The 14,225-nt window shown below is 41.7% G+C and overlaps 1 protein-coding gene across 1 annotated transcript; it reads right to left on the bottom strand.

The window, feature by feature from the left end:
* Positions 1-2,437: 2,437 nt before the first annotated feature.
* KCNS3 (potassium voltage-gated channel modifier subfamily S member 3) lies at positions 2,438-4,012 on the bottom strand. Its single transcript, NM_001082652.1, is given in 1 exon segment — positions 2,438-4,012. A coding segment is annotated over 1 exon segment (1,476 nt). The 3' UTR covers positions 2,438-2,536.
* Between the last annotated feature and the right edge of the window lie 10,213 nt (positions 4,013-14,225).

Here is a 14,225-nt window from a genome sequence, read left to right on the forward strand (position 1 = left end):
TGTGGAAACACAAGAGACCCCAAGTAGCTAAAGCTATCTTAAGCAACAAAAATAAGGATGGAGGCATCAGAATACCAGTCCTCAAGACATACTACAGGACAGTTATAATCAAAACAGCCTGTTACTGACACAGAAACAGATGTGAATACTAATGGAGCAGAATAGAAACTCCAGAAATAAATCCATGCATCTACAACCAACTTATATTTGACAAAGGAGCAAAAATCAACTCCTGGAGCCAAGACAGTCTCTTCAACAAATGGTGCTGGGAAAATTGGATCTCCACATGCAGAACTATGAAACAAGACCCCTACCTCACACTTTACACAAAAATTCACTCAAAACAGATCACAGACCTAAATCTATAATATGATACCATCAAATTACTAGAGAACATTAGGGAAACCTTACAAGACATTCGCATAGCAAAAGACTTCTTGAGAAATACCCCAAAAGCACAGGCAATCAAAGCCAAAATTAACAAATGGGATCACATCAAACTGAGAAGCTTCTGCACTGCAAAAGAAACACTCAGCAAAGTGGGGAGGCAATGAACAGTATGGGAGAAAATATTTGCAAACAATGCAACTGGCAAAGGATTAACTTCCAGAATCTATAAAGAGCTCAAGAAACTCAACAACAACAAAACAAACAATCCAATTAAGAAATGGGCAAAGGACATGAACAGACATTTTTTCAAGAGAGGAAATTCAAATGGCCAATAGACACATGACAAAATGCTCAGAATCACTAGCCATCAGGAAAATGTAAATCAAAACCACCATTAGGTGTCACCTTGCCCCTATTAGAATGGATCTCATACAGAAATCAACAAATAACAAACGCTGGCAAGGATGTGGGGAGAAAGGAATCATAATCCACTACTGGTGGGGATGTAAAATGGTATAGCCACTGTGGAAGAGAGTATGAAGATATCTCAGAAAGTTGAATATAGATCTACAATATGACCCAGCCATTCCACTCCTGGGAATTTATCCAAAGGAAAAATAATCAACATATGAAAGAGTTATCTGTATCCCCATGTTCATCTCAGCTTAATTTACAATAGTTAACATATGGAATTAACCTAGATGTCCATCAACAGAAGACTGGATAAAGAAATTATGGTATATATACACTGTGGAATACTACTGAGTGGTTAAAAAAAATCCTGTCATTTGCAACAAAATGGAAGCAACTGGAAACCATTATACTTAGTGAAATAAACCAGTCACAAAAATACAAATACTATATGTTCTCTCTGATCTGTGGTAACTAATAGAGTACTTAAAATGTAATCTATAGTAGTGAAACTGGCACTTTGAGATGTGATGATTTTGAACAGCATTTGCCTTGACTGTCAGGGAACAATGTTTTTCTTATTTATTTTTGTTCCTTACTTCTTTTTTTTTCTTCATGCTAATGGGTGAGCTCTCTACTTATTGTGGGGTTAATCTTGTGAGCATAAAAATTAACTGAAAAGTGATCTCTGTAAAAAATAAGAATGGGAAAATAAGAGGGAGGAGGAAGAAAGGCATGAGTATGAGTGGGAGGGAGTAGGGGGGTAAGAAGCACCATGTTCCCAAATCTGTATATTAAATGCATGAAGTTGTATTCTTTAAACAAAATAAATTTAATAAAAGAATCTATAAGATTAAAAAAATGAAGCTATTTCAAATAGTTCATGGGGAAAAACAGAATTAAAAATGCATTTATTTTGATAGAAAAAATTTTAATCCATGCACATTCTAATAATACACATTTTCCATGAACTTTTTGAAGTCCCTGCATGTGACCTAAATACCTACAACTATTTATACTGTACAGTACAATTGAATCATAGTCATGTCCTTCCATTTGCCAACAACCATCACCACCAACTCTACTGACCAAATGCACTAGCATATTATAGCTGTATGTACAAAATTGTACAACACAGAACCAACATAAAGTCAGAACTCTTGATAATCCAAAAAGAGCATTTCCCTACCAAGCAAATTTTATAAGCATACTGAAAATACACTTACTCAAAATAAAAACACACAAGAAGACATTCTCCATACTCAATTAGGAAGTTTATTAGGTTCCTAATTTCCATGTCTAGAACTTGAACATGGATTTACATGCATGGCCTCATTTTGTGGATCTTACATGCATGTAGTCTTCTGCCAGCTGGACCTTTGACTCTACTTGTCAGTAGTTTGTAGTTAGCTCAATGTGAGTAAATGACAAACAAAGAATGACATATAAGCCATAGCAACAAATCCCACCCAATAGCATGTACAATTTTTTCCCCAAAAACCATTATCACAACTCTCTCCTGTAAAAAATAAATTTCAGCACAAGGCATTTAATTGACTTCACTGAGAAAAATAAAGATAACTCTATCAGTTTAGAATTCAGCAATGAATGTCCAACTATGGCTGAAAGGTACACCCTGAGAATTAAATGATTTTAACGAACCTATTAAGGTTTATAAAGCTGTGTTAACCTAATGTCGGGAAGGGACACAAGATACAGGCACAAACATCCCTGCTCATTTTGCTGTGCAATTCTCCAAGGATGCAGTGTTATAAACGTCCTCATTGTCTTCAATGCTCGATGCATCTGTGGAGTCAGGATCGCTCACCACAATGCCCACAGAAGACAAACTGGTGATGAAGGCGTGCACCCGCTGTGCATAAAGATCCCTAATGTTAAAGTAAGGTAGCTCAGGACACTTCTCTGGTGGGTCCTCACTGCACTGGTCTACATCAATGTCCTTTTGCTTCTGGTAGTACTTGGAAAACTTGTTGAAGATGATGGTGATAGGCAGGGCCACCACCAAGATGCCACAGATGATGCACGTGCTGGCAATGAGCTTCCCGGCCAAGGTGACCGGGTGGGTGTCTCCATAGCCAACGGTAGTCATGCTGATAGTAGCCCACCACCAGCAAATGGGGATGCTGGTGAGGCTGGATGTGTGGTCATCTTTCTCCACGGAGTAGATGAGCACAGAGAAGATGGAGATGCCCACAGACAGGAAGAGAAGCAGCAGCCCAACTTCATGGTAGCTATGTCTCAGCGTGGCCCCTAGAGACCGAAGTCCTACAGAGTGCCGGGCAAGCTTTAGAATTCGGAAAATTCGCATGAGCCTAAGGATCTGGACCACTTTGCCCATGTTCTCAATGTCTTCGCTCTCTTCCTCCTTGGTGTCTACTGCCAACGTGGCATAGAAAGGAATAATGGAGACAAAGTCTATTATGTTCAGAGGATTCTTCCAGAATTTTTTTTGACAGGGAGCAGCAACCAGCCGGACAGCAAGCTCCCCAGTGAACCAAGCGATACATGCAATCTCCACACCTTCCAGCACTGGGTCATCCACCTCTCCATCCTCATTCTGAAACTCTGACATGCTGTGGACACACATGGCCACGATGGAGGCCAGCACCACACTCAAGGAGGAGATGGCAATCAGCTTGGCAGACAGGCAGTAGGCTGGGTTCTCCATCCGAATCCAGATTTTCTTCCGGAGCTGACCAAATCGCAGCTGGTCAAACTTCTCCAGCTCTTTCTCAAACACAGAGGATTCTTCAAAGGAGGTGTCGGTACTCACGTCATTGCTTTTCTGGTCCCAGTCCTTCTCATGGTTCTCCTCCTTGCGTTCTTGGTAACGGTTGCTGCAGCAGGAGTCAATGAAGAGCTCATTGATGCCCCAGTACTCAATCTCCTGACAGAAGGAGAACACACACAGCTCCTCCATGACATGCAGCTTCCCTGTGTAATAAAAATTCAAAACGTATCTGAACAGGGAAGGGTTCCGATCAAAATAGTACTCTTTATCAGCCACACTGTAATCATCACACAGCTCCAAGATGGCCTCTTCGGAGTGGCAGGTGAGCAGCTTCCCTAGGCGAGTATGAGGGAAGCGCAGGAGGGTGCTCTGGTCAACAGACTGCTTAAAGCCCCCCACGTTCAAGTTGACAAGTTCCTCGTCTGGTCCAGGGCGATGGAAAAACTCACCAAACACCATGGTGGGTCCGGGAGGCAGAGTACTGGCTGGGATGGGACCCGAGAAAGTTCACACTGCACCTGCAAGCAGCACAAGATGGTATTAGCACTCTGTGCCTTCATGCTGGGCCAAGCTTATTTTTATTCTGCCCTTTCCAGGGTGATGGGCTACAGGAAAAGAAAGTAGGAAATGCCATAAATATGAATGCACTATTACACATTTTGATGAGAAGAAAATCAACACGAAATGGGTTTAAAAATAACTTGGGCTTGTGTATCTGTTTTAGGAAGGATTGCAATATAATATTTATGATCTCTAAATTACTTTTTCTCTATTTATTAAGCATCTAAAATTTATCTCCCACCCTTCCACTGCCCTCTAAAACCATACATTTTGGATCACTTACACAACATAAGCATCTCCACAGTCTCGGCTACAAGACTCTCCCCGTGTGGGATGCTCAGCTCAGACCTAAGACACTAGGAGCTCCCACCGTGCCGCTCAGCCCTCCCTGTCCCCAGGGTTAGCCATGTACCCTCAGAAACAGCTCTCTCCTCTACCCTGTGTATCACTCCCAATCCGCACACCACGAGGCTCAGAGCACCACTCCCACAGGATGTGGGCTTCCCCTCTGCTCCAATGAATTACTCCTTAAAGGGAAAGCTCTGTTCTCTGTTTGGACAGGGACAGTCCAGATGCTATAATTATCCCCTAGTCCTTAAGTACCCTATATCTTAAAGATAGCATTACACTCAAGGGATGGTGTTTCAGGTACATGGCCTCAAAAAGAAACTGACTTAGGAAAGCCTTTTTAAGTTGATTGCATTATCAGATTCCCGACATCAACACACTCCTCTCCCATCTCCCCCCTCCCTTCACGGTCTCCGGCATAGCCCTCTCTCTGATTTTCTCTCCAAGGATAGTCTGTACCAGTTAACCACACAGGCTGTTTTAGTTCCAACACTAACCAGGATGTGCCAGATCCATTTCTCAGAGTGAGAATAACAGGATTTGACCATCACCAATACAATGATGCTTCCTCAGAGCAGAAGGTCCAGATAAAAGAGGAGGCTTTCATATACGGAGTCCCCACCGCATACTATTAGAATGCCTTGCTCACATTATGTCATTTAATCCCTCCAACACTGTAAGGCAGACACACAGAAAAAGATACTCAGAGGGGATGTGTCCAAGAACGCACAATAGGCAAAGGCCAGAGCCAAGATTTAAACTCAGGTGAATTAACTCCACAGCCTGTGTTCTCTGCACTACATACATTCTCCCCACACTTCTTCTTTCCCTTACTGTGATGCAATCATCCAAGGTGGGAATGGCTATTCTATGTGTCAATTTAGCACCTTTGGGATTATTGAGAAAAGAGAAGCATGGTGACAGGCAAGGCCACTAAAGGGTCTTAATCAACAAGACAAGCCTTTTAAAAAGGCTCCATTGAGGGGGCCAGCACCGGGTGCACTAGGTTATTCCTCTACCTGCGGCGACAGCATCCCATATGGGCGCCGGGTTCTAGTCCCATTTGCTCCTCTTCCAGTCCTGCTCTCTGCTGTGGCCCAGGAAGGCAGTGGAGGATGGCCCAGGTGCTTGGGGCCCTGCACCCGCATGGAAGACCAGGAAGAAGCACCTGTCTCCTGGCTTCGGATCGGCGCAGCGCCGGCTGTAGAAGCCATTTGGGGAGTGAACCTATGGAAGGAAGACCTTTCTCTCTCTCTCTCTCTCTCTCTCTCTCTCTCTCTCTCTCTCTTTCACTGTCTAACTCTACCTGTCAAATAAAAAAAAAGAAAGGCTCCATTGCAACTTGCTCTTCTGTCCTCCCACCATGTAATGGCATAGCCTGAAGCCCTTGCCACACTCCCAGCTTCCAGATCCATAAGCAAAACAGACTTCTTTCCTTTCTTAATTACCAAAGAAAAGACAGACAGAAAAACCACACTGATAGCAGGGGGAATGGGTGGATCTCAGGAGGGAAAGACCAAGGCCAAGGAAACAGGACTGCAATACAACATGCCAGAGGAGGCAAGGACCCAAACTCACAGAGCCATGGTGTGTGTAAAGAGGAAGTGACAAACTCAAAAGAAATTTATAAAGTTGATAGGACTTGGTGACTGATTGGAAAGAAAGGATAGGACATAGAAAATCCAGAGGAGAAGGCATTTCCTTGCCTGCATGAGTGGATGGGCAGTAACATATTTTTTCCCCTTTATGCCTATAGAAAGTAAGACTTTTTTTTCCCTTTATGCCTATGAAAAGCCAAGGCCATCAGCAAGAAAAGATGCCCCCTCTGAAAAGGACACACAAGAGGTCACAGCCTTAAAATACAGTCTACCGCCTTGCACCCCAGGAGGAAATCTATAGCCATAAAGAATACAGAACATTTGCTCTTGAGACATCAAAACTGAATGTGCCATGTCCCATGAAACCAGAGACTATAGCATAGCTTGATGTACCATTTAACAGACTAGCTGATCTCTTCAAAGGACTTGATTTTCCGCCTCTGCTTTCTATTTTTAGCTTGATATCTTCTCGGAAGATCCTCAATCAGAGCTCTCACTTGGTCCAAATATTTGTGGTACTCCAGATCTCTGAAAGCAAGCGCATGCTCATGGCAAACAGAGTAGGAAAATGTTCCAAGGAACGAGTTTAGCTAAGCTTGTGTTGAGACTTTAATGGAAGTTATCCTCTGGTGGATTATTGTTGATCTCCATGGCAAGGCTGGAAACCCACAGTGATAAAAAGTCAGCATCTGTCTCCGTGAGTCCATCTGCAGATGACATCACACCATCACAGGGTGTGTGATCTGTCTCCCAGTCTCTCAGCAGTAACTTTCAGGTAGAACACTGTTAACCATGTTACTACCCATCTCATCAGTCCTCCCACTCTGCCACCCTGCATTTTATTCACTCTGCATCAGTGAAAGGCAGCCTGTTATGAGGTGTAACAAAGTGTAATCATAAAAGCAACACATAAGACTGGGCTTCTTGCTGTGGGGCCTGCAGAAGAGAGAAAAAGAAAGCATCCCTGTCTGAATCAAATCCAATGCGCCCTCTCAGATTCATCAAGTCACTGTGGCCAGCATCTCAGCGCTGGTTTCCTGGCTGCGTCTGCCCCACAGCAGCCAGCTGGGGGTTAGGGAGAAAGGAGCTCCCACCTTTACAAACTGCAGGATGCATTGCTGTATGCAGCCAGTCCCTGCCAATTGCAAAACTCCCTATACCATTTGCTCCTCACTCCTACCCTGCTTGGCAGATGAGGGAGCAGGATTAGAAGGGATGAGTGGGCATCATTCAGCTACAAGGGTTGGAGACCAGGGCTCCTTATGCCAAGCTCAGGACTCTCCACTCCACAGCATTCCTCAGCTGACCTATGCAAAATCACATAAAGGAAGCAAGATACTGAACATCATTATTTCCAAGATTAAGCATTTATTCAACAGATTTCCATTTACTCCTTTCAGAAAACATTTACTGGATCAAAGACATACCTACATATGCTTATATATTTATAGTTTATACATTCAGGAGTATGTAGAAACATACTCAGAAATGTTCATGGAGGGACAGGCTTTTGAAACAGTGTAGTTAAGATGACATTTGGGACACCCACATCCCATATTGGAGTACCTGCATTCAAGTCCCAGCTTCCTACTAATGCACATCTTGGGAGGCAGCAGGTGATGGCTCAAGTACTTGAGTCCCTGTCACCCATGTGGGAGATCTTGATGGAGTTCTAGGCTCCTCATTTCAGCTTGGTCCAGCCCTGGCTATTGTAGATATTTGGGGAGTGAACCAGCAGAGGGGATAGCTATCCTTCCCTCAACCAGCTTTCAAAAAATACATTTTTTTAAGATTTATTTATTTATTTGAAAGTCAGAATTACACACAGAGAGAGAAGGAAAGGCAGAGAAAGAGGTCTTCCATCCACTGGTTCATTCCCCAATTGACCGCAACAGCCAGAGCTGTGCTGATCCAAAGCCAGGAGCCAGGAGATTTTTCCACGTCTCCCATGTGAGTGCAGGGGCCCAAAGACTTGGGCCATCTTCTACTGCTTTCCCAGGCCATAGCAGAGAGCTGGATCAGAAGAGGAGCAGCCAGGACTCGAACTGGCGCCCATATGGGATGTCAGCACTGCAGGTGGCAGCTTTACACACTACGCCACTGTGCCAACCCCCCAAAAATACATTTTTTAAAAAATTTACATGTTCATAGAAAATTAAATTAAAAAATAAAGCTTATTTTAGTATAAAAAATTTGAAATTGATGCATAATTTTTTCATATTTTTCATGAACTCTTTGAAGCCCAGAAGAGAAAAATGACTATCATGTATTTTGCATGGATTTAAAATTTTTTCACATCAAAATAAAATTTTAATTCCACTTTTCCATGAACTGTTTGAAGTACTCTCATATATATTTATGGCAGTGATTTCCAGGATATTTTAGCCAAGTAGGAGAAAAGTAGCAAATTGGAGGACACTGTCTAGAGCATGCTATTTATATAAGGGTTAATTCTGACTATACACACATATACATACAAGTATATGTATGTAAATGCATGAGTACTCATCTAGGTATGTATATTTGCTTATATACATAAAAAGAAATGGTGGAAAGCTAAATAAAAATCTATTAAAATGCTTTCCAATGTGGGAAGAAAAGGAACACTGTATAGGGAATAGTGCCGAAAGTGGGACTGAGAACCAGGTAAATGCTTCATTTAATTATGAAAAAAATTATGTATGTATTCATCTATTTTCTATTGCTAATAATTGAGTGCCACAGATTGGGTAAGTTATAAAGCAAGGAGGTTTATTTTAGCCCATGGTTCTAGTCCAAGGTCAAGGGCCCACACCTCATGGCAGCCTTGCTGCCAGTATCACCACATTGCACAGGACATCCCGTGGTGAGAGACAGGAGTATGTGTGTATATGCCCCGATCTCTCCCCCTCTCCCTATAAAGTAAGAAGTATTCAGCAGTGGGGATTCCACCATCATGACCTTATTTAATTCCAAATCATTTCCAAAAGTCCTCACCACTCAACATCCAAAGAGATCAAATTTCTGACCTTTTAGTATCTCACAATGGGATTTGGTTTCATCACATGAAGCCTTGGGGGCCACACTGAAACTATATCCAAACCATAGCAATGAAATAATAATGAAAAAGGCATTCCTTAACAATTAAACCTCACTGTGTATCAGTTGTTGCCTTCACCTCAGGGAGATTAATTATTTCAAGGTATTTTTAAAATCATAATTTTTTTAAAATGTATTTATTTATTTGAAAGGCAGAGTTACAGAGAGAGGGGGAGAGACAGAGATGTTCCATTTATTGGTTCACGCCTCAGATAGCTACAATAGCTCTGGGTAGAAGCAAGGAGCCCTGAACTCCAGCCTGGTCTCCAACGTGTGTGGCAGAGACAAAGCACTTCAGCCATCTTCTGCTGCTTTCCCAGGTACACAGTGGAGGGCTGGATCAGAACACAGACAGCGGCTTCACCTGCTGTGCCTCAATGTTGGCTCATAAAACATAATAATTTGGCAGTATATCTAGTGGTATATACCTTAGGACAAAAAAATTACAGAAATATTTAAGTATTTTCAGGAATCATATTGGTAAAATTATTCTCAGACTTTTATACACACATACAAGATAAAGGAAATAAACTGATAGGCTAATGTCATTAGGAACCCAAGATTTGGGGTACAAAATAAAAGAAACAGAAGTATAAAAATCAATAATAAAAAAAAAACAGTGATCCTGAATTGGAATGGGAAGTATCATTATGAACACATGACTTACTTTTTGTCAAGAGAAAATTGTGTTTCCCAGTTCTATCCACTGGAAGAAGTGACGAGGCAGTCTGGGCTGTGGTGCAGCATCCTGTCTCCCCTTCAGAACTGAAGCACTCACTCTCACACCTGCAGCGAGTGTTAATAGCTGAGAGCTTCAGCTTTGTCCCTCTTTGGGAATTGCCCTCAGCCAAGAGAACTGCCTTGCACAAGGTCACAGTCCCTCTTCAAGGAAGCCCACATGCAATGACTTGTCGCTAAGAAGAGAATAAAGACCCAGCACCCTGGGCAGGCATTACAGAGCAGCAGGTTAAGCAGGTGTTCTGGACATCAGCATCCCATATCACATATTGTAGTGCCTGGTTAGAGTCCCAGCTACTCCACACTCCAGACCCAGCTTCTTGCTAATGCACTTGGGAGATGGTGGATGATAGCCCAAGTACTTCCTGCCACCAACATAGGAGACCCAGATCAAGTTCCTGGCTCCTGGCTTCGACCTGGCCCAGCCTTGACTGTTGCAGGTACTGGAGTAGTAAACCAGGAAGATATAGATACATAGATAGAGATATGTACATAGATATGGATAGATAGATATCCTCTCTCTGTGTCAGTCTTTCAACTAAATAAATCTTAAAAACAAAAAACCCAGTGCTATCTCCTCAAGGTTTGCAACCCAACTGCTCAGCCACCTGTAGGGTCAGCTGAGGAATTTGTTGCAACTGCATCACAGATCAGATCCTCCCTTGCTCATTCCTGCTGCTTCTACTCCCCCACAGGTGTCACACCCAGGGACAGCTCCCAGAAAACTTCTACCAGTTGGGATGCCCACATCCTATAACAGGGTACCTGGGTTCAAGCCCAACTCTGCTCCTGATTCCAGCTTCCTTCTAGTGCAGACCCTGAGAGGCAGCAGGTGATGGCTCAAGAACCTTGGCCTCATGGGCCAGCACTGTGGCATAGCAGGTTAAGCTGCTGCCTGTAATGCTAGCATCCCATACAGGTGCCAGATCAAGACCTGGCACTCACTTCTGATCCAGCTCCCTGCTAATGTGCCTGGGAAGGAAGCAGAGGATTTGCAAAAGTGCTTGGGCCCCTGCACTCACATGGGAAATCCAGAAGAAGCTTCTTACTCCTGGCTTCAGCCTGGCCCAGCCCTGGCTTTTGTGGCCCTTTGGGAAGTGAACCAGCAGATGCAAGACCTCTCTCTGTGTGTGTCTTCCTCTCTCTGTATAACTCTGACCTTCAAATAAATAAACAAATCTTTAAAAAAAAAAGAAGAAGAAGAAGAAGAACCCATGTGGGAGACCCAGTTCCTGGTTCCTGGTTTCAGCCCAGCCCAGCCCCAGTTGTTAATGCACAATTTGGAGAGTGAATCAGCAGATGGGAGATCTCTCTCTCTCTCTCTCTCTCGTAGATTTTTATCTTTGAAATAAGGAAATATGTTCTCTTTATATTAACACAAATTAAAAATCAAAAGATAAAAAATAAAAATAAAACAAACTTCAGCACATAAATCTGCCTGAGTCTATATTCACCAGGAAACCCAAAAGAAGACACCAGTTCTGGAGCAAAGAACATTCCAAGTTTGATGAAACTGAGACAGCTAAACATGATGTCTCAGTAAAAAGAACTGCTTGGAGAAAAAGCCAGTTCCAGGTTTGGAGCAAGAAATGTACAAGCCTAGCATATAATATCCAAGAAAAAAGAGAGAGAGAGAGAGAGAGAGAGAGAGAGAGAGAGAATCCTTCAGAGAGAACAGGAGAAGAATCCAAGCATTCAGAGCTAATGCAAGGAGACTTCTGACCAAAACTGGGAAATCTGTACCTTACAAAGAAAAACAAATCTACAGCGGACTGAAACACAACTGGAATTCACAACAATATCTTTTAAAGACAAACCACTGGTCATTTTAAAGGATGCCAGAGTACCAATTCATTATTCTAGAATGTACAGAAAATGTAAACATTCATACTGCCTTCCTGCATGAATGATACTTCAGGAAAAGTATACAGTGGCTAATGAGAAATATTTTAATAATAAAATTCTAATAATTTTAAAAGTATCATAACAATTAAAATGTTAATCTAGAAAATATTATTAAAATTCAAAACACAAGCCAGTTGAAAGTAAGAGAATACAGGCAGGCACTACAGTGAGTTGACCATCACATGAACATTAGCCCGGAACCCATGTCAGAGTGCCTGAGATCAAGACCCTCCTCTGGCTCTCTCTCTCTCTCTCTCTCTCTCCATCTCCTGACCTCTGTCTCTGTCTCTCTCTTTTATGCTCTCCTCTCCCTCTTTCTCCTTCTTTGCCCCTTCCCTCTAGTATGTTGGGTTTCCAGCTCCTACTAATGCATCTGTGAAGCAGCAGGTGATAGTTCAAGTACTTTGGGAAACCTACATGAAGTTCTTGGCTCCTGACTTGGCCTGGTCCAGCCTTGAAGGTTGCAGGCATTTGATGAGTGAACTAGCAGATGAAAAGTCTGTCTCGCCTTCTCTCTCTGTCATGCTGCCTTTAAAATGGATAAAAATAAATAAATAAACTTCCAAAAAAAGAAGAAAATAATAAGAGGAAGCTAAATATTGGTATCATATGAAATAAAATTTCAGATAAAAACTGTCACTAGAAACAAAAGATAATTTATTACTATAAAAGGGTCCATCAAAATGCATAAGAATTGGACTGGCACTGTGGCACAGAGAGTTAGGCTGCTGCCTGCAGGGCCAGAATTCTGTATGGGTGCCAGTTCAAGTCCCGGCTACTCTGCTTCTAATCCAGCTCTCTGCTAATGTGCAAAGGGAAAGCAGCAAAAGATGCCCCAAATGCTAGGCCCCCTGTGCCCACATGGGAAGCTCCAAACTCCTGGCTTCATCCTGGCCCAGATCCTGCTGTTGAGTCATCTGGGGAGTGAATGAATGATGGAAGATCTGTCTCTCTCTCTCTCTCTCTCTCTCTCTCTCTCTGCCTTTCTAATACATAAAATAAATGTTTTTAAAAATGTGTAAAAATTATACAACAGAACTCCAAAAATACCTGCCACAGAAACTGACAGAACTCGAGTGAAATAGACAATTCAACAATAACTGTTCATGGTTTCAGCATCTCACTTTGAACAAAAAATGAAACAACTAGACAGAAGATTCACAGGAAAAAAGAGATTTCCATGTTATAAAGCAGCAAGACCGGACAGACGCCTGTAGAACACCTCATTCAGCAACAACAGAATACACATCCTTCTCAAACGCTCATGGAAAATTCTCCAGTGTAGACCATGCTAGGTCATAAAAGAAAGTCTCCACAAAGTTAAAAGTATTGAACTAGTACAAGCGTGTACACCAGCCACAATGGTATGAAATTGGGTAAAGATAGCAAAAGGAAATTTGGGGAATTCAAAAATATGTGGAAATTAATCTACTTTCCTAAAAAACCAATGAGGCAAAGCAGAAATTACAAGAGAAATTTAAAAATAGTTTGAAATGAACAAAAATGAAGACTCCATATAACAAACTTACTACAGGCGGTGTTAAAGCAGTGCCTAGAAGACCACAGACAGCCAAATACACTTGTATTAAAGAAGGGAACATTTCACATTGGTAACATAAACTTCTACCCTAGGCAACTAGAAAAGGAGACTAAACGCAAAGTAAGCTAGGAAATAATACAGACCACAGTAAAAACCAAAGAAATAGAGAACAAAAACAAAGAAACCAACAAAGCCAAAAATTGTTAACCTAAGAAAATCAACAAAATGGCCAAATCTTTGGCTACACAACCAAGAAAAAATGAAAGATTCATATTAGCAAAATCAGGAACAAAAGAGAGGATATTATTCCTCACCTTACATAATTGAAAATAATCATAAGAGAATAATATTACCAACCACATGTCCACAGAACAGATTACACGAAGTGGACAAACTGCTAGACAGATACTGACAGAAACTGACCCAAGGAGGAAAAGAAAACTGAATAAGCCTATAACAAGATATTTACAATAATTTTTTAATTCCACATGTAAAGCTCGGGCACATTGTAACAGCTTCACTAGTGAACTATACCACATATTTAGAGAATTAACACCAGTTCTTCACAAACTCTTCCAAACATAAACGAGGTAGAGTTTCCAGCTCATTTTGCGAAAGTAGTATCACACTGGTACCAATCCAGAAAAATACATTACAAGAAAACCATAAACCAATAATCCTCACAAACAAATGAACTTCATCAAAAGTTAAAATGTTTGTTCTTCAAAAGGCACTATCAAGTCAAAGAAAAATCACAAGAAAATATAAAGATAACTCAAAAATTGAGAGAATATATTTGCAAATCACATATTTAATAAGGATCTAGTATCCAAAATAAAGAATTCTTTCAACTCAACAATAAAATGGCACATAACCTACCTAAAAATGGGCAAATGATTTTGAT

Source organism: Oryctolagus cuniculus, chromosome 2, assembly GCF_964237555.1.
Source record: "Oryctolagus cuniculus chromosome 2, mOryCun1.1, whole genome shotgun sequence".
NCBI lineage: Eukaryota > Metazoa > Chordata > Mammalia > Lagomorpha > Leporidae > Oryctolagus > Oryctolagus cuniculus.